This window comes from Abramis brama (genome assembly GCF_963993115.1).
Source record: "Abramis brama genome assembly, chromosome: 6".
In the NCBI taxonomy this organism is placed as follows: domain Eukaryota; kingdom Metazoa; phylum Chordata; class Actinopteri; order Cypriniformes; family Leuciscidae; genus Abramis; species Abramis brama.
Window position 1 is genome coordinate 47,241,383 of NC_139968.1, and position 19,086 is coordinate 47,260,468.

At 39.8% G+C, this 19,086-nt stretch overlaps 1 protein-coding gene across 2 annotated transcripts in view; it reads right to left on the reverse strand.

Moving 5' to 3' along the window:
* Positions 1 to 18,685, reverse strand: part of LOC311085357 (myosin heavy chain, fast skeletal muscle-like) — a 50,336-nt gene extending 31,651 nt beyond the window's left edge. The window contains exons 1-41 of one of the 2 annotated variants that reach the window (XM_084117853.1): positions 18,660 to 18,685; positions 18,370 to 18,411; positions 17,831 to 18,043; positions 17,552 to 17,695; positions 17,316 to 17,472; positions 17,033 to 17,060; positions 16,534 to 16,648; positions 16,362 to 16,454; positions 16,207 to 16,270; positions 16,006 to 16,104; positions 15,819 to 15,922; positions 15,510 to 15,648; positions 15,311 to 15,429; positions 15,057 to 15,206; positions 14,798 to 14,968; positions 14,416 to 14,722; positions 14,204 to 14,277; positions 14,038 to 14,125; positions 13,849 to 13,966; positions 13,608 to 13,731; positions 13,379 to 13,515; positions 13,034 to 13,289; positions 12,705 to 12,947; positions 12,444 to 12,620; positions 12,201 to 12,346; positions 12,023 to 12,113; positions 11,524 to 11,913; positions 11,240 to 11,366; positions 10,976 to 11,094; positions 10,693 to 10,889; positions 10,416 to 10,599; positions 10,160 to 10,325; positions 9,944 to 10,068; positions 9,525 to 9,833; positions 9,212 to 9,415; positions 8,992 to 9,117; positions 8,412 to 8,582; positions 8,211 to 8,315; positions 8,032 to 8,127; positions 7,827 to 7,958; positions 7,596 to 7,707 (exon numbers count right to left, since the gene is read on the reverse strand). In XM_084117853.1, coding sequence (XP_083973979.1) covers positions 7,690 to 7,707; positions 7,827 to 7,958; positions 8,032 to 8,127; positions 8,211 to 8,315; positions 8,412 to 8,582; positions 8,992 to 9,117; positions 9,212 to 9,415; positions 9,525 to 9,833; positions 9,944 to 10,068; positions 10,160 to 10,325; positions 10,416 to 10,599; positions 10,693 to 10,889; positions 10,976 to 11,094; positions 11,240 to 11,366; positions 11,524 to 11,913; positions 12,023 to 12,113; positions 12,201 to 12,346; positions 12,444 to 12,620; positions 12,705 to 12,947; positions 13,034 to 13,289; positions 13,379 to 13,515; positions 13,608 to 13,731; positions 13,849 to 13,966; positions 14,038 to 14,125; positions 14,204 to 14,277; positions 14,416 to 14,722; positions 14,798 to 14,968; positions 15,057 to 15,206; positions 15,311 to 15,429; positions 15,510 to 15,648; positions 15,819 to 15,922; positions 16,006 to 16,104; positions 16,207 to 16,270; positions 16,362 to 16,454; positions 16,534 to 16,648; positions 17,033 to 17,060; positions 17,316 to 17,472; positions 17,552 to 17,695; positions 17,831 to 18,031 — 5,814 coding nt within the window. In that variant the 5' untranslated portion in view covers positions 18,032 to 18,043; positions 18,370 to 18,411; positions 18,660 to 18,685 and the 3' untranslated portion in view covers positions 7,596 to 7,689. Of the gene's footprint in view, positions 1 to 7,595; positions 7,708 to 7,826; positions 7,959 to 8,031; positions 8,128 to 8,210; positions 8,316 to 8,411; positions 8,583 to 8,991; positions 9,118 to 9,211; positions 9,416 to 9,524; positions 9,834 to 9,943; positions 10,069 to 10,159; positions 10,326 to 10,415; positions 10,600 to 10,692; positions 10,890 to 10,975; positions 11,095 to 11,239; positions 11,367 to 11,523; positions 11,914 to 12,022; positions 12,114 to 12,200; positions 12,347 to 12,443; positions 12,621 to 12,704; positions 12,948 to 13,033; positions 13,290 to 13,378; positions 13,516 to 13,607; positions 13,732 to 13,848; positions 13,967 to 14,037; positions 14,126 to 14,203; positions 14,278 to 14,415; positions 14,723 to 14,797; positions 14,969 to 15,056; positions 15,207 to 15,310; positions 15,430 to 15,509; positions 15,649 to 15,818; positions 15,923 to 16,005; positions 16,105 to 16,206; positions 16,271 to 16,361; positions 16,455 to 16,533; positions 16,649 to 17,032; positions 17,061 to 17,315; positions 17,473 to 17,551; positions 17,696 to 17,830; positions 18,044 to 18,369; positions 18,412 to 18,659 lie in introns of those variants that run through there. The other variant, XM_084117852.1, reaches the window with a different exon arrangement.
* Between the last annotated feature and the right edge of the window lie 401 nt (positions 18,686 to 19,086).

Here is a 19,086-nt window from a genome sequence, read left to right on the forward strand (position 1 = left end):
GCCTTTTCTAGTATCTTTGACATTTGAGATTCGAGATCGGCCTGTAATTGACTAATTCTGTAGGATCAAGTTGCGTTTTTTTAACAAGCGGTTTAATCATAGCCAGCTTAAAAGTTTTTGGTACGTATCCTAGAGACAAAGATGAAGAGTTTTTTAACGGTTTAAAGGGGGGCGCGACCAAAAACGTTTGAGAACCACTGGTATAGGGTCTAACATACATGTTGTCAATTTAGATGATTTAACGAGTTTACCGAATTCTTCCTCTTCTATAGACCTTATGTAGCCCCGCCCCTTTTCAGCGCTGACTCGTTGTCTTTTGACTTCCGGTCTGTGTTTTCACAGCGATCTTGCGTATTTATGAATGAACGGCTCGTTTTAAAATCTTTCCAGTCTACTGACATTTGTTAAGACATCTGCTTTAAATCACATTTAAATTTACATCTGCGCTCCATTTTTCTGGCTGCTCTCTTAAGGGCCGAGTGTGCTCGTTGTACCACGGCATTGGACTATTTTCTTTAATCTTCTTTAAGCGCAACGGAGCAACTGTGTCTAAAGTGCTGGAAAAGAGAGAGTTAAAAGTTTCTGTCGCAATATCGAGTTCTTCTTAGCTATCTGGGATGCTGAGATGATAAAACTGATCAGGAAGATTATTAATAAAGCAATCTTTAGTGGCAGAAGTGATAGGTCTAGCATATTTGTAACACGGAGTCGACTTTGCAGCCTTGGCTAAATTAAGTTTACACAAGACTAGATAATGATCTGAGATGTCATCGCTCTGCTGCAGAATTTCAACGGAATCAACATTGATTCCGTGTAATCATATTAGATCTAGAGTATAATTACGACAATGAATCGGTCCTGACACATGTTGTCTAACTCCAATAGAGTTAAGAATGTCTTTAAATGCCAATCCCAATGTATCTTTTTCGTTATCTACATGTATATTAAAATCACCAACAATTAGGACTTTATCTGCAGCCAGTACTAACTCTGATAGAAAGTCGGCAAATTCTTTGATAAAGTCTGTATGGCGCCCTGGTGTCCTGTATCAGGGTGTCCGCGCGGTAATAAAAAGTAGTAAAAGGTTCCAAGAATCTACCAAAATTAAGGCCCTTGAAAGGTAGTAAAAGGTAACAAACGCAATTTGACTTGGTAGTAAATTTTTCATCACCACCTCAATATATGAGTTTCCATTTTTTTGCTTAATATTTGTGTCTCCATATTTTAACTTCATCTAGCATAATTTAAAAATATATACGGTGCTAACAACATGACCTGACGGGCTCGACACTAACGCTTGTCCGCTTGTCTGGGACAAGTGGATTTTTTTGAAGGGACAAGTAAAAGAGAATTTTCCTTGCCCGACCGGACAAGTAGCCTGATTAAAAGTCAATAACAAAAAAAATAACTAGGGAATCACTTAAATGAGAGAATGATTCTGATTGTATCATATTTATTGTAAGTTGCGATCGATAGTGGATAAGTATTACTGACGGTAACAAGGTTGCACTGTTGAGGCTCGCGCAGCCTCTCGAGGAGAAGTCCAAACAAATGTAAACTCAGTTTAAACTCAGTTAACAACATACTGCCAGTGCCACAATTCAAAATGTGTTTTAATATTTTTAACATATGATACAGTTTAGCAACCTCACACGACGAGTGCACGGCGAGTGTTTTCCTGAATACCATCACGACTGAAAATGTGACATTGCTTTCATACAACAGTTCAAATTAAGTCACTTACATTTTAGACACAATATTGACTGTTTTTGTTCTGTTTCAGCCGCGAAAATAGTTCCAAACAAAGATCACAGCAGAACCGTATCGCATCTCACAGCAACACTTAACCGTGTTTTCATTACTGAATGATTCAGCGTTTTGAACGAATTGGCTGAGTCAAAGATTCAATGTCCCATTCATAAACATGTCTCATTCTTGAATGAATCAGTTGTTTGAACGAATCGTTTGAATGAATGACTCAATGACTCGCTCATTAAGACGGTCGCCTGCCGCCTCCTACTGGCGGTTTACTTTCATGTTTAAAAGTATCAATCTTACCAACGTTTCTTATTTGTATATTCAAAAATATTTAAAACGATCTCATATTCATAACATTATATAATGCAGTTGTAAATTTTCAGTGTAAATTATTTAATTTGATCAGCTCTACCTAGGGTAACAACAGCCCTATATTATTTTATTAGGCTATTCCAATTTAATCTATTGATACAATTTAAAACTAATGATGAAGCATACATTTAATAAGATTTGGGGGGTGGGGGTGGCACCATATCTGCACCTTTAAAGCCCTTTAAAGGTGCAGATATGACAATATGCAGATTTAAATATATCAGAGCTGATTGAACACAGATGAGGATATTTCTTCAGAATAAATTATATTTACAGCACACACACACACCAAAAACATTCCGGACAAGCAACTTTTTTACTCGGACAAGTGAATGACAGATTTACTTGTCCAAAGGACAAGCACATGAAAAGGCTTAATGTCGAGCCCTGAGTGAGTCGGAGTTGATAGCAATGACAAAGTGGCAAGGTTATTATTCACCTTATTAGGGCTAAGGGCTATGGTTAGGATAACTCAAGGGCTAGGGTTAAGATAAGGACAACTGAAACTCAACTCGACACTACAAAAAAAAACATAATTGACAATGACGATACTTAATGATCACAATTAAACATTAGTGTACCTAATATGTATGATGGGTGTGACAGTGTCACACTTATACCTTATAGTAAGTAGTAAGTAGTGCTTTGCATATTCAGCAACCCAAGCTTTATCATTTGCTCATTTGTATTATGTCTGTTTTTTATTTGTTGAACATAAATTAAAGTTTTACCCTTAGATGGGTTTGGAAGTTTTTTGTATGTCCTAATTCGGGGAACATACACAGTCTCTATATGATGATATCTAGGTGAAAGAGGCTCTATGTGATGGGATTTATCTGACTTTGGTGACGTGAGACAGCTAGCAGACGGTCGGTTTAGCCAGTCTGTCTGCTTCCTGACCTGAGCCCCAGATTGTCATGTTTGAGCTCTAAGACTATGTGCCATATTACTAGAGAGAAGAGCAGCACCATCCCAGGAGGGATGAATACCATCTCTTTTCAACAGGTCAGGTCTGACCCAAAAACTTTTCCAATTGTCTATGAATTTGTATATTATTTTGCGCACACCACTTAGACAGCCAGCGATTCAGTGAACACAATCTACTAAGTATCTCATCACTCCTGCGAACAGGAAGGGGGCCAGAGCAAATTACAGTGCCTGACATCGTACTTGCGAGTTCACACACCTCTTTAACATTAATTTTAGTGATCTCCGACTGGCGGAGTCGAACATCATTAGTGCCGACGTGAATAATAATCTTAGAGAATTTACGATTAGCATTAGCCAGCACTTGCACTGATGTCAGGCGCTCTGGCTCCTGGCAAACATGTGACTATGGTGGCTGGTGTCTCTATTTTCACGTTCCGTGTAATTGAATCGCCAATAACTAGGGCACAATCAACAGGATTCTCAGTGGGTGTTTCACTGAGTGGAGAGAATCTATTTGAAGTTTTAATCGGAACAGAAGAGTGGTGTTTTGTCCCACGACTACAGCGTCTCACTGTCACCCAATTGCCCTGCTGCACGGGCTCTACTTCAGCCGGAACCAAACAATGTACAGAGTTCCCTAAGCTGATCGCATCCAAAACAGTATCTAAAGCACTTGCATACCTACTATCCTCGATTAAAGTTTGGATGCGTGTCTCTAGTTCTGAAATCTTCCCCGTCAGCTTTACTCTCTCTCTGCATTTATCACATGTAAATCCTGTGCTGACAGAGAAGGCTATGCTAAACATGTTACATGAAGAGCAAGTGACAATAAGAGGAGAAGATGACATGACTCACTGTGTTTGTTGACTGATCCTACTCACCTAAGTTGTTTGATGAACTTGTTAAAGACAATACAAATACAAAATACAAAAATAAAAGAAATAAAGAGCGGACGGATGGCACGCTAACAGACAAGTGAATTACTAGCATGTTGTGCTAGCAATAAGATTGAAGCTAGCCATGTCAGGTTAATGTGTGATGTTGAGTAAGTTATATTTAGCAGTATAAACAACAAAGAATGATAGTAAATAATGATTCAAAACAGAAAGATATACGAAGCTTACAGACGCAAACCAACACAACAGCTGCAGCAGGAGCAACGAGGCAGACAAGAGCAATCGATAACAAGCTAAAGTTAGTGGTTAAAGTTTTGATTGATTGATTCACTTCCGTTGCAAAGATCATTAGTTATTAATTTAGGGGCCGCTAACATGACACTGTTTTAACAGAAAACATTTAACATGCTCCGACCGCCCATCCATACAAAACAGTGCCTGGTGCTCGAGAACGCAAACCCTGAAAGAGATTCCAAGGTGCAAGCCTTGAACATTTTTGAAAAAAAGGTCATCTCTGCGCAAACCTCAGAAATGCAAAAACGCAAAAACGCAGACGGCGTGGACATGCGTATCATGTGTTTAGTCCTTGTGCGCAGGCGTCTAGTCCTTCTTTACAAACCAACCCTCAACAAACTACTTGTCTGGCCTTAAAAATGTATAATAAAGAATTATTTATCGCTTCTGCGTAGCCACGTGAACCAGAATTATCCCGACGTTTTATCTGTACAGAGATAAAGGGAAGGAGGCCTTCACAGGGGAGAGACTAGTGGACACTTCAGGACTGCGTTGTCGTCCTGTCCAGGTGCAGGTCCTTCATCAGATCTGGAGTGTGTGTGTGTGAGAGATCTGGAGTGTGTGTGTGTGTGTGTGTGTGTGTGTGTGTGTGTGTGTGAGAGTATGTATGTGTGAGTGTGTCCAGGTGCAGGTCCTTCATCAGATCTGGATACGGCAGACTGCGGTAAACCTCGGAGAAACAGAGAGACTAATATTAGCGTAGACGCCATCCTTCTTATGATGTAACAACTACATCATGATTTATGGGAAGTGTTCCTGGTTTCGGCTGACCTAATCTATGCAGCCTAACATTGAATTATAGAAGTCTATAATGTGATATGTGTGTTATACATCATGTACAGTCCGTATAAGTGTATGATTTAACTTTTCCCCATGGTCTAGTGTTAAATAAAATCGCAATACATTGCAATATCGAATCGCAATACTTGTAGAATCGCAATTCTTAAAAATCGCAAAACGTATCGTATCGGCACCCAGGTATCATGATAGTATCTAATCGGGAGATAGGTGTATCGTCCCAGCCCTATTATCTAAAATTTTAATGTAGCGATTTAAATGGTCCTTTTGCTTTATAGCTCTTTTGCACATAGCATAGATATAGATATATTCACTATAAATGTTTTCATAGCATTCAGATGGCACGTTTGTTTGAAGGACAGCATTGGGCAGGATGTGGAATAGTGTGTTTTGTCAATAACATTTAAAAAGTTCTTAATCTGATTTAAAAAAAATCTGATTAATCGAAGAAATAATCAGCCAACTAATCGATTATCAAAATATTTATTAGTTGCAGCCCTACAAAACTGTTATAATTGCACTATGACTAGAGTCTCTGTTGCACAATAGTGTACAGACCTGAGGAAATGAATTAACTAAGTTACTACATAATTTAGAAACAAGATGTATTTGACACTAGGGGTGGGTAAAAACTAGTGCTGCACAATTAATCATATCGCAATTGCGATGTCAAGCCTATGCGATTATATGAAATAAATAAATGCATGTGTGGACATGACAACCCATTCTCTCTGAGAGCTGTTTGCCCATTTTCTACACCGCTAATAAAAAGAAGACCAGTCAGCTTCAGTTTAGGCAGTGGCACGTGGCTTTTCCGGTGTGCAGCGCGGAGAACAGGTGAAGATGATGCCGAGCAGACGGACACTGAACTGGTGGCCAGAAAAAAATACTTCTGTTGTATGGCGATATTTTGGCTATAAGATAACCGACACTGAGCAGAGAGAGCAGGGCTGCCAACTCTCACTCATTCAGCGTGAGACTCATGCAATCGACACTTTTCACACGCTCTCACGCCACACATCCATTTTCTCACGCAGAGAAAAATCGTGAAGCAAAGAAGACACTGACACCGACAGACTAGACAGAGCAGGTTACTTTTGGTAGGAACAAATTGACAGCTCTCAGATTCTGTAAATTTTATCACGAAATTCAAACAATAGTGTTTTGCCGCTTGTAAATGTGATGTGACAGATCGTGGTCGTGAACCGATCATCTCTTACTCTTTACTAGTTAATAGTAAATCAACACGAATGAACAATAGGTGTGTTGAAAGATACAGTACAACTTACCGAAATGTTTATGCCTCATACATACAGTAATATCGATCAATCAGTGTTTTTCAACTGCGGAAAGAGGTCAATAAAACAGCTGGATAAAAATATGTCCCATAATGTTACATTTACCTCAGGAATGCCATTTGATAGCACACTAGTTGGCTAGACAAATTATATATAGAGAGAGGAGTATTTTGCTTAATATGTGCAGTGTAATAAATTATATTTTTACTTATATCATTAAATATTGTAACGTTGTTATTATAGCCTAGTAAAAACCACATTATATTTCATTTGAGTTGTTATTTTTAACCTTTAATAATAATACCAGCTGTAAGGGCTCTGTATTGCATTTTCCTTGAGAACCAAGCAAGTTGACTCATGAAACCATTTGTTTGTTATATCGCAATCGCAATATTGACCTCAATAATCACAATATGACATTTTCCCCAAATCATGCAGCCCTAGTAAAAACATTGTTTTATTTGATGCATCACAATCTTGATCTTTTAGTTTTTGCTTTTTCAGTTGCATCATAAAACTTGCCTAGTTATTGTTAAACAAACATGGTCAATTTACCAGACACGGAGCCAGCTCTGTCAAAGTTAAATTTAAGTGCATGAGAATATTTTGCTATAAATTTTCAATGCAGAGACATTTGTGACATTCGCCAAAACAAATTAATTTAAAGTGAAACTGAAACAGAAACCGGCATTGAGCTCACATAACCTACCTCTCTTAATCGCCACAAATACCAAATGTTTCCATATCCGCGATGTATTTGGATGCTAAAATATTATTTATTAAAGCCCTGTACATTCAGATAAATAATATCGTTGAATATTAAGTTTCCCCATGTAAATGTAAAAGTGTCCCCTATGTAAAGCGCTTTGAGTGCCAAGCTATATAAAGCGCTATATAAATGTTATGAATTTATTATTATAATTATTATTAAAGAATTTGAGATTTCATTTGCACACAGTAATTCTCATTCATCAATAAAAGTGAGAAGCTTGGACTGTATAGCTTTGTATTATGTTTGACAGATGAAATTAGTATTAATTTAGCTGAATTTTAAAATGAGTATTTTGAGGTATTGAGTAAATGAGGTATTTACACACCTGTAAATTTGGTAGAAACTTTCCTAAGCGACATAAATTGCATTCAAGGTATAAATTCTTTTTTATTAGTCCATGCACTCTCTGAGAATTGAACCCTTGATCTTGACATTGGTGCCATGCTCTACCAGTCTACAATACAGACAGACAGACAGCGCCTTGATAAACTGCATTTAATGGACATGTAAGACACAGTACAAGTACGTCATATTATATGCTTGCTTGTAGATGTGGTGTGATGTCTCATCTTCATTCTTCATCCTTGCTCTGCAGTAAATAAAAAGACATTAAGTTGCATGTTTTTTCCCCAGTCAGAAACACATGTATATTAAGCAGTGTACTTTAAGATTAACCCCCTACCCCTTTTGCAGAAAAATTCACAATACCTTTCCAACTTCACGGCTCTTGGCCCTCAGCTTGTTGACCTGGGACTCTGCAATGTCAGCGCGCTCCTGAGCCTCCTCCAGCTCATGCTGCACCTTCCTGTACCTGGACAGGTGAGTGTTGGCCTGCTCCTCCTGTCATGATTACACAAGATGTTCAACCCATTTCATAGCAAACTTCACGCTCAAGATTTGAAATTAGACTTACAGCTTCTTCAGACTGGCGCTTGTAGGCCTTCACTTTCAGCTGCAGCTTGTCTACCAGATCCTGCAGTCGGTTCACGTTCTTCTTGTCTTCCTCAGTCTTTGGGTGTAAATATTGGTCATAGTCTTAGTTAAACTGTATATTGTAAACGGTGGTAAATTTCTAATTAAAAGTAGTTTTACCTGGTAGGTAAGTTCCTTCACTCTCCTCTCGTATTTGCGCACTCCTTTCACAGCGTCTGCTCCACGTCTCTGCTCGGCTTCAACTTCAGACTCTAACTCGCGCACCTTCAGTAGAGAGTTATTGTTTTGCCTGTCAAATCTCTGCCACGACCAGTATATCTAAGAATGAGTTTTGTTAAGCTCCTGAACACTCAAATTTACCCTGGACTCCAGTTTCTGGAGCTGTTTCTTTCCACCCTTCATGGCCAGACTTTCGGCCTCATCCAGACGGTGCTGCAGGTCTTTGACAGTCACCTCCAGGTTCTTCTTCATCCTCTCCAGGTGAGCACTTGTGTCCTGCTCCTTCTTCAGCTCCTCAGCCATCATGGCAGCCTGAAATATAAGCCAATTTAAGTTAACTAACCTATTTAGATGGGCAGTTGTGGCCTAATGGTTAGAGAGTCAGACTTGTAACCCGAAAGTCGAGGGTTTGATTCTCAATACCAGCAGGTAATGACTGAGGTGCCCTTCAGCAAGGCACATAACCCCCAATTGCTTTCTGGGTGCCACAACAAAAAATGTCTGCTCACTGCTCCTGATGTGTGTGCACAAACTCTAACTTGGATTGGTTAAATGCAGAGGACAAATTCTGAGTATGGGTTACCATACTTTGTCTTCACTTTCCTTCACTTCATAGCTAAAAATACCTTCTATGAATATTCCCTTTGTTACCACATGAACCTAAACACAAAGTCAAGTAACTGTTTAAATTAGAATAGAGAAGCAGAATGTAAACACTCACATCAGTGATGGCCTTCTTGGCCTTCTCCTCAGCATTTCTGGCCTCCTGGACTGAATCTTCAACCTCACCTTGAACCTGGACCAGATCAGTCTCAAGCTTCTTCTTGGTGTTAATAAGACTTGTATTCTGTGGGATGTAAGCAGTAAGTTTAGTGTACATTATATATGAAAGTTAATCATGTATCCTGAATTTGTTCCAAGTATTTAGTCATTTTTTGTACTTGTGAGTGCAGCAGTCCCACACGCTCGCTGGCATCAACCAGCTCTTGCTCCGCCACTTTGCGGCCTCTCTCTGTTTGCTCCAGTGCAGCTCTCAGCTCCTCAATCTCTGCTTGCATCAGGTTATTCCTGCGCTCCACCATGGCCACCTGTTCCTTCATGTCCTCCTGTCCTCTGAGAGCTTCATCAAGGTGCAGTTGTGCATCCTGTGGCAACATTCTTTCTTTGTTAGTTCTCTTGCTTTGGTTCATGTATCATATTCGTTTTGTCAAACATGCAATATTTAACGTATTTCCACATTCTACAGAAAGATACCTTGAGTTGGCCTTGGACATTCCTGAGCTGTTTCTGGGCCTCAGCAGCCTGGCGGTTGGCATGACTCAGCTGGATCTCCATCTCATTCAGATCTCCCTCCATCTTCTTTTTGACTCTCAGGGCATCATTTCTGCTCCTGATCTCAGCGTCTAGAGTGCTCTGCATGGAATCGATCACTCTTTGGCTGTTCCTCTTGATCTGTTCCATCTCCTCATCCTTCTCAGCAATCTTCCTGTCAATCTCGCTCTTCACCTGGTTTAGCTCCAGCTGCACACGAAGAATCTTGGACTCTTCATGCTCCAGGGTGCCCTGATGGATAGTTAAAGTAAAAATTAAATCAACCTGGTAGAAAAATTGTGTAATGTTCACCATGTTAGAATAGAATTTTTCCATGGTTTGACAGCTTTAAATAACAGTACTTCAGCTTCTTCAAGCGCAGTCTGGATCTCTGTTTTCTCAGACTCCACTGTCTTCTTTGCCTTTTCCAGTTCATGAATCGTCTTTCCAGTCTCTCCAAGCTGCTCAGTGAGGTCAGAAATCTCCTCTAAAAGGGTTTAAAAATCATAAGTGTAAGATTTTCTGTTTTAATGCATCTCTTTTTTTAGTCCTTGGTGTACAAATAAAAGTTGCATTACGTTGCAGATTCTTGTTCTCCCTCTTCAGTGTCTCGAGGTGGTCAAGAGTTTCCTCGTAGGAGTTCTTCATTTTGAAAAGCTCAGTGCTGAGAGAACGAGCTTCTTTCTGAGCACCTTCTAGTTCAGCCTGACTTTCCTCATACTTTTGTTTCCACTCTGCTAGCACCTGAAAATGAAAGAAATGTAGTCATTGTTAATTAGCTAAGTCTTCGGTTCATCAGTGTTTAGGTTTATAGGTTATCCATGTCTTTCTTACCTTGTCAAAGTTTCTCTGCTTCTTGTCAAGGTTGGCTGCCAATGCATTTGCCCTATCCACATCAATCATGAGATCCTCTACTTCACCCTGCAGTCTCTGTTTGGTCTTTTCCAGAGAGGCACACTTTGAGTTCACCGCCTCAATGGATTCTTCAGCATCCTGCAGACGCTGGGCCAGCTTTTTTCTGAGGAAGTGATATGAAATTATGAAATCTTACTATTATATTATATCATATTAAATGTAGGATACTGAAGACTTGTTCCATTGATGTATTTACTTGGATTCCTCAAGCTCCTCAGTGCGCTGGATGGCATCAGTCTCATATTTGGTTCTCCACTGAGCCACCTCACTGTTGGCCTTAGACATCCCACGCTGGAGTTCAGCTTTGGCCTCCTGCTCTTCCTCAAACTGCTCTCTGAGCAAATCACAGTCATGGCGGGCAGACTGAACCCCATGGGCCAGAGCGTTCTTGGCCTTGAAGTCAAAATGTTTCCTTTTATTGTATACCGCTATGTTCATGGCTATTCACGGTACTTGGTAACAGAAAATTAGGTACATACCTTAACCTCTTCTTCAATATGTCTTTTGAGTTCCTCAATCTGCTGAGTATAAGCTTGTTTGCCTCTTGTCAATTGAGAAACAAGAGCTTCTTTCTCCTCCAATTGACGGCCAAATTCCCCTAGTATGAGACAATGGGTAATTTATATAAGTGTCCACAAGAGCTCGTATGATGTCAGTATTGGGTTTTTGCATCACAGGTTTTTGCTCAGTTCTGTGCATGGTGTATTCAATGTGTGCGTGGTATATTTAGTTTATTTACGTACCGTTTTCAGTTTGCAGCCTTGCCCTCTGTCCATTTAAATCATTAAGTTGGCGTACAAACTCATCATTTTTGGTTTTTAGCTCACTTGCTTGGTCTTCTAATGTCCGGCACATCTTTTCAAGGTTTGCCTACAATAATTATTAAAAGTTGTAAAACGTTTTGACCTCTTTGTGTTTTTTGTTTTGTTTTTTTATTGCCACTTATTTATATTTCAAGCTGCTAAAGTTAAAGTAGTTTTGTAAAACTAAAAATAAATCTTCACTTAAAGTTTTCCCAATAGTATACCTTTGCTTTAGCCACAGCCTCCATGTTACTTGTCAAGTCATCAATCTCCATCTTGTATTCACTCTTCTCCTTCTCCAGCTTCTGTTTGACCCGCTGAAGGTTGTCGATCTGTTCTCCGAGTTCAGCCACACTATCCGCCTGCTTCTTCCGGAGAGCAGCAGCCGTTGCTTCATGCTGCAAGGTGGACTCTTCCAGATCACGACGCAACTTCTGGAATTCAGCTTCACGCTTCTTGTTCATCTCAATCTGGGCAGAAGTGGCACCACCAGCTTCCTCAAGCCTCTCACTGATCTCTTCAAGTTCCCTGGAGAGATCAGCTCTCTGCTTCTCCACTTTAGCACGAGCAGCTCGCTCTGCCTCAATTTCCTCCTCCAGCTCCTCTATACGGGCCTAAAGAAAGAAAGAAAAATGAATTATCCAGTGATATTTGTCATGTGGGTTATCCTAGCTATGCATCTACTTCACAGTTTCACACAGAAAATATTAGGGTTAGGGTTACCTGAAGTTCTTTGATCTTCTTCTGAAGCTGTGCTCCCAAAGACTGTTCATCCTCAATCTTGCTGAGAAACTGACTTATCTCAAAGTCTTTCCTGTTTTTAAAGTATTGTTTTTTAAAATATGCCGAATACTTACTTTTTGTAAAATGTGTAATTGTGTAAAGACTGATGTCCACTCACTTTTTGATCTTCTCTTCTGATTGCTGTTTGTCATTCTCCAGGTCCATTATGGACTCCTGGGCCAGTTTCAGATCACCTTCTAGCTTTCTCTTGGCTCTCTCAAGGTCCATACGGAGCTTCTTCTCCTGCTCCAGTGAGCCCTCAAGCTATTGTCACAGAAAACCGAGCATTTAATTATGGTATAGAGACACAACATTATTTTCCTATTGATTCATGTTCTTATTCTCATGCCAAATATCTTACATCATCCACTTGCTGCTCAAGCTTTGACTTAGATTTAGTCAGAGTGTTGACTTTGTCTTCCTCTGACTGAAGGTCATCAAGAGTCTGCTGGTGTGCCTCTTGGAGGGCTTTCTTCTCTTTGGTCAGCTTGGCAATGCTCTCATCCTGAGAGGCCATCTCCTCCGTCAGGTTTTTCACCTAAATGGAAACATTGTTCACTGGTTTCATTCTCAAGACCCCGAACAATCAGCAGTGTGAAGAACATGTGAAAATATTATTGACCTTATTTTCTGTTGCATGTTTCTCCTTCTCCACTTTGGCCAAGGTGAGCTCCAGGTCGTCAATGTCTTTCTTCAGTTCAGAGCATTCGTCCTCCAGTTTCCTCTTCTTGGCAGTCAGTTCAGCATTGATTTCCTCCTCATCCTCCAGTCTCTCGCTTGTCTCTTTGAGTTTGGCCTCGAGCTGGATCTTGCTTTTAATGAGACCTTCACATCTCTCCTCAGCATCAGAGAGGTTTTCAGCTTCCTGTTCATTGAGATGGATTTAGTTTAATGGCTTATGTTCATAGCTTTAGCATTTACATTAGGATCAATAAGAGCTGAAATACTCACAGATGTTACTTGCAGTACAAGGTCGTTTTTCTCCTGAAGAAGTGACACCATTTTTTCTTCAAGCTCCTTTTTTTTAGCTAATGCCTTTGTTAGATCCTCCTTCATTTTCTCAAAGTTATCCTTCATGGCTGCCATTTCTTTCTCAGTCTCTGCACTCTTTAGAAGAGGCTTGATCTTGAAGTACAGCTTCATCCATGGCCAATGTTTCACATTCATGAATGAGCGGATGTTGTATTGGATGGAATAAATTGCCTCTCTGGGAGACGGAGTTTCTGGTTTTAGTTTAACAAAAATATTCAATTTTATTTATTTAATTGTAAATGAAATAATGTTTATTTCACTCACCTCCGCTCCATCATTTTGACAAACTCCTTCCTCATGAGGAAGCCACGACAACGAGCCTGAGTCATGGTAACCAGCGCTGCTAGTTTCTCATCTCTCATCTCCTCAAGTGTACCCAATAGACCAGCTTTAAAGAACACCTGTAAGAACATATAATGATGTTTCCTGTATATTATGGAAGCCATTCTCCTCTATTGTAGGTTTGAGCTTAGCCAGTTGTTGTGCAGCTCACCTTGGTGTGTCCAAACTTGTATTGGGTGTGGTCAACATCAATAGAGGCCAAGAGTTTCTCTGAAGCCTTTTTGTTGTCAATGAACTGTCCCTCAGGGATGACGCTAGCATTTAACACTTTGTATCTAGAGGACAGTCAGAGGAGAGTCATGTTTTTGTGAAGCAAAAGAAAAGGTCATAAGAGGATGAAGATTATGTGGTGCATCATCTCTAATTCAGTGGTTGCAAAAAGGTGTCTTTACCTCTGCTTGAAGTCACCATAGAGGATTCTGCTGGGGAAACCCTTCCTGCAGATTCTGATGCCCTCCAGCACACCATTACACCTGAGCTGGTGGATAACCAGGAAGTTCTCCATCAGACCTGCAATGAAAATGTTCTTAAGGTTCCAGAGATATTTTCAAAACATTTGAGTCTTCAGAGATTAGGATTACCTGGAGTCTTGGACTCATTAGGAATCAAGCAGCGCACAAAGTGAGGGTGAGTGCTCCTCAGGTTAGTCATCAGCTTACCCAAGTTCTCCTGTGGAAACGTTTGTCATTGGTCTAATCTTTAATGGTGTAAAAATTCACATTCTTCATTAAAAGATAATCTGTTTACCCTGAAAAGTGCAGACACTGTCTGGAAGGAACCACCCTTCTTCTTGCCTCCCTTTTTTCCACCTCCTCCCTCAGCTGTTTTATGTCAATGAATGAAATTGTTTTTTTATTGTCCTTGTGTTGCTTTCCATCAACCCTTTCAATATATCACTATTAGATAATGTCTAATTGCATCATAACACAAAGGAATTGAGGAAATGCAAATGTTCGTACCATCAGCAGCTCCATGAGCTGCATACAGGAAGGCCAGCACTTTGAGCGATGACTTTTGGTAGAGTTGCACGACAGAGTCGTTCAGTGGATCCTTGTTCTTGTCCAACCAGCCATTAATGTTGTAGTCCACAGTGCCGGCGTAGTGGACCAGAGAGAAGTGGGCTTCTGCCTTACCTTTGGTAGGCTTGGGCTTCTGGAAAGCTGGACATTTGCCCAGATGCTGATCATATAGCTTGTTTTTGAAGCTTGTGTCTGTAGCCTTGGGGAACATGCACTCCTCTTCAAGGATGGAGAAGATACCCATTGGCTGTTGAAGAAATATTCATGCTCAAGTACAGGCAGAATATGAATAATCATTTTAATTTGCTAAATGTCCTCTTACCTTCTCAATGAGCTCAATGCAGGCAGCCAAGTCCATACCAAAGTCAATGAACTCCCATTCAATGCCTTCTTTCTTGTACTCCTCTTGCTCCAGAACAAACATGTGGTGGTTGAAGAACTGTTGCAGTTTCTCATTTGTGAAGTTGATGCAAAGCTGCTCCAAGCTGTTGAACTGACAATTAAGCAGAGGCAAGTTCTTACTGATGGCTATTATATTTTATATCCTGATTGTTACAGAGACTTTGATAGCTGAAGCTCACATCAAAGATCTCAAATCCAGCGATGTCCAGCACACCAATGAAGAACTGTCTTGGCTGCTTTGTGTCCAACATCTCATTAATACGGACAACCATCCACAAGAACATTTTCTCATAGACAGACTTGCAGAGCGCAGAGACTGCATTGTTCACCTGAGAAATTCAAAGGTCAGCGTAGATCATATCATTACTCTTTTACTTCCCAAGACAACTATGAATGTCTACGAGACACTTTATTCGAGTAGATAAGTGATCACCTGTGGTACTGTCTGGCCTTTGGTCACCATCTCATTTCCGACCTTCACTCTGGGGTAACACAGAGCTTTCAGCATGTCAGCGGAGTTGAGGCCCATGAGGTAGGCGATTTTATCAGCCACTGAGGAAGTTTTACACATTATTGTCACTAATGAAGTGAACGTTTACATGTTTATAGCATGTGCTAATTGTACGTCTTACCCTCGGTGCCGTCTGGCTCGGCCTGCTCTTCTCTCTGCTTCTGTTTAAACTTCATGCCTCCATGATGCATCACAGCACCTGTCATCTTGTAGATGCTGATTTTCTCATCAGCAGTGAAGCCCAGAATGTCAATAGCAGTCTGTTTTTATATGACCAAATGAATCTCACATTATTCTTTAGCGAGTCAAAAAGAAGGGTATTATGTCATTCAGTTTATTGTAGTGTTTTTTGGATGTATGTTTGCTCAGATAAATTTAATAAAATATGAAAATACTGCTTCTACTAATAATAATGTAGTTGTCCACATACATCTGTGGCAATGAACTCCTCCACATCATTGATACTCTTGACAGTGATTTCGCCCTGGCTGATCATTGGATAGTCGTAAGGGTTGGTGGTGATGAGCAGGGCCTCTGTAAAGAATTGATGTGCAGTGTGTTAACAGTGTTCTCAAACATGGAAATAAATGAAATGCACAATACTGTAGATTTCTCACCGAGCAGCTCTGGCTTGTGTCCGGTCATGAGCTGGTAGAAGATGTGGTAGCTCCTCTCAGCAGACAGCTGGAATGTTACTCTTGACTTTTCCAGCAGATCTTCCAAAAAATTATAATAATAAATAAATAAATAAATCCACTTTTTTGCTTCCGCATTAAACATTTATATGTTGGCAGTGTTGCCTCACAGTGTTGACTCACAAGTTTCAATATCAGCTGAGGCCAGTTTTCCAGTGGTCCCAAAGTGAATTCTGATGAATTTACCCTAAGCAGATTGAAATATTTAGAAGTTTTGAATTTCCCAGCTTTGGAATGTTAACTGAATTTGTACAATTCATCTGGCCACAGCAACTTACAAAACGAGAAGAGTTGTCATTCCTCACAGTCTTGGCATTACCATAAGCCTCCAGCAGAGGGTTGGCTGCAATGATTTGATCCTCTAGCGACCCCTGGTGAGTAGTTAAGTAATTTCATCATGCAGAATAATTTGTTCACTATACTTTGAATGATATTCGATTATTTAGTCACCTTCATTTTGCCAGAGGAGGTAGGTTCTGCCTTCTTTCCGCCAGAAACAGCGATTGTCGCAAAGTACTGGATGACACGTTTGGTGTTGACAGTCTTTCCTGCACCAGATTCTCCACTGAGTGGAAATGTTAAAGATGGAAAAGAACATATTTCAGAATATTATAAATTATGTGATATGTTGGCTTTTTGTAAGTGCTTCTTTAAAATCCATAAATGTCAGACATGAAACCTGCACATGCATCATGCTGGCAGTGTGGTCTTAACCTTGTATACATGCAGCTCTGTCAGTAAGGGCTTTTCCCCACACCTTTCTGTTACTTTAGTTTTCCTGTCTTTCCCAGCACATGCCAATAAGAATGATGCTTCTGCATTTACATGTTACAAGCTTTCAACAGCAGAAAAGGCAGGTGTTAAACTGTTTTCTCTCAATAGCTTAAACAATGTTAGCATTTACATGATGATTCTTATACAATAACTTTAATTATCATAGCCTACTTACGTGATCAGGATAGACTGATTTTCCCTGTCTGAAACACATTTAGTATTATTATAAATGAAACCGCAAAACAGATTATATTTTCAGTTTTTTTTATTTAATTTTTATATCATATTTGTAACAAGATGTACACCACTACATAAATTACTCATAAGAGATCCATTAAGTAAAAAGAGTCCATTAAATAAAGAAATTGTAGGAGTATTAAGCAAAATGTAAGCAGGCTCAAGTTCAGCACAAGTTGACTGGATTGCAAAACGGATTGAAAATGAATATCTCCACTTACCAGTGAGCATGAACTGGTAGGCGTTGTCGGAGATGGAGAAGATGTGAGGCGGGGCTTCAACCCTCTTTTTGCCTCTGTATCCATTCACAACGACTGTATCGTACACTGGGAGCCACTTGTAGGGATTGACAGTGACGCAGAACAAGCCAGAGTAGGTCTGAAACGGAGATAGATAGTCCAGTTTTACAATGCTGCCGCCCCATCCCAGGAATAAAATATGATTCGCTTAGACTTACGTAGATCATCCACGCTGCGTAACGCTCTTTGAGGTTATACAGCACAGTAGGCTCATTGAGGTGGGTCATCATGGCCATGTCCTCAATTTTGTCAAACTTAGGAGGATTCATGGGGAAGATTTCAGTGTCTTTCACCGTGATCGTCTATAAAGTTTTAAACATGGATGAGACATTTAGTACAAACGCTATATTTGTTTCACCTTGCAAGTAGTTTTACAGTCCACAGCATCATGTAAAACTGTTTTACAGAAGATCAACACATTTATTAATTCTACTTACTTTCCCACACAGAGTTTTGACAGTAGCTTTGCCGCCTTCTCTACTAGCAAGAACACCCTTCAGGTACATCTCGCTCGGCTCTGACACAAAGAATGCCGTTTTGGCATCAAAGGGGGTGTTCTGAGCCTCTATTCTCTCTCTTTCCGGCTTCCGGAGGTATATGGCCGCCGCGCCGAAGCACTCCATTTCACCATCTCCCATGGTTGCGGTTTACTGTGAGAAGAGAGAGAGAATGTGCAGAGGGATTTATACTTTCATTTCTAAATATTAAACAAATGCAAGTGGAATGAAACGTATTAATTCCTATGAATGTGGAGCGCAATGATGCTGCTCCATGTGAGTGTTTCTGAGCTTCTGTGTTCTAAAGCAGTTGTTTTTTATCCTGAGCAACTCTCTTTTTACTCAACAAGTTTAACAATTAAAACAATTTGGTACTCTATTCAACCAACTTTTTGCTTTAGAACTGAGATGGGATCTCTTATTTTCTTAGCTTCTAAAATGAAAACCAATGATTATAAGTATGTATATATTTTGTTTACCTGCTGTCCTGTCCAGAGAATATGTGTCTGAGGTTGGAGATGCTAAGAGAAAGGGAAAAAACTTGAGTTCAAATATGTGCTTTGAATGACATGAATTACAAGTATAACTTGGACTAATTCAGTCAGATTAGTATCAGAAGCATATTGAACAGTGCATAGCCACACTCTAAACTCTTAAATAATCTAACTGATTACCATGTATCAGGGTTAGCCATTTAATCTCTAAACTGCAGAACACAAGTATGTGATATTATGTTAATAGTAGAAGGAGAGCATGATGAACAACTCACCCACCTTTGAGTTCCAGTCAGTCCTTAAAGGAGCCTGAAGCAGCTTCTTATATAGACAGAATAGTGTTCACTCAGCAAAACTCACTCACTGTATTTGGTCATGTATTTTAAGCTTCGTTTCAAAAGGAATTTTTGTTCAACTGATTGTCACGTTCATCAATATCGTGACATTAGCCAAATATGTTATCACTATGATGTAATTACCTGTCCAGTCTTAATTAGTTTTAGTTTTATTTAAAGGAAATATTGTGTTAGAAGAACAGATAATTGGGTTGAGATAATGGCAGTGAACCCTTCAGTAAGATGAGGTAAATTGTCACTAGATGAATTAAATATTTGAAAATAAGCCACCAATACTGAGATTAAAAATTAGACTTGATGTATTTATAGGTGCCACTTGTGATCAAGCGCCTTAACCTTGAGAAAG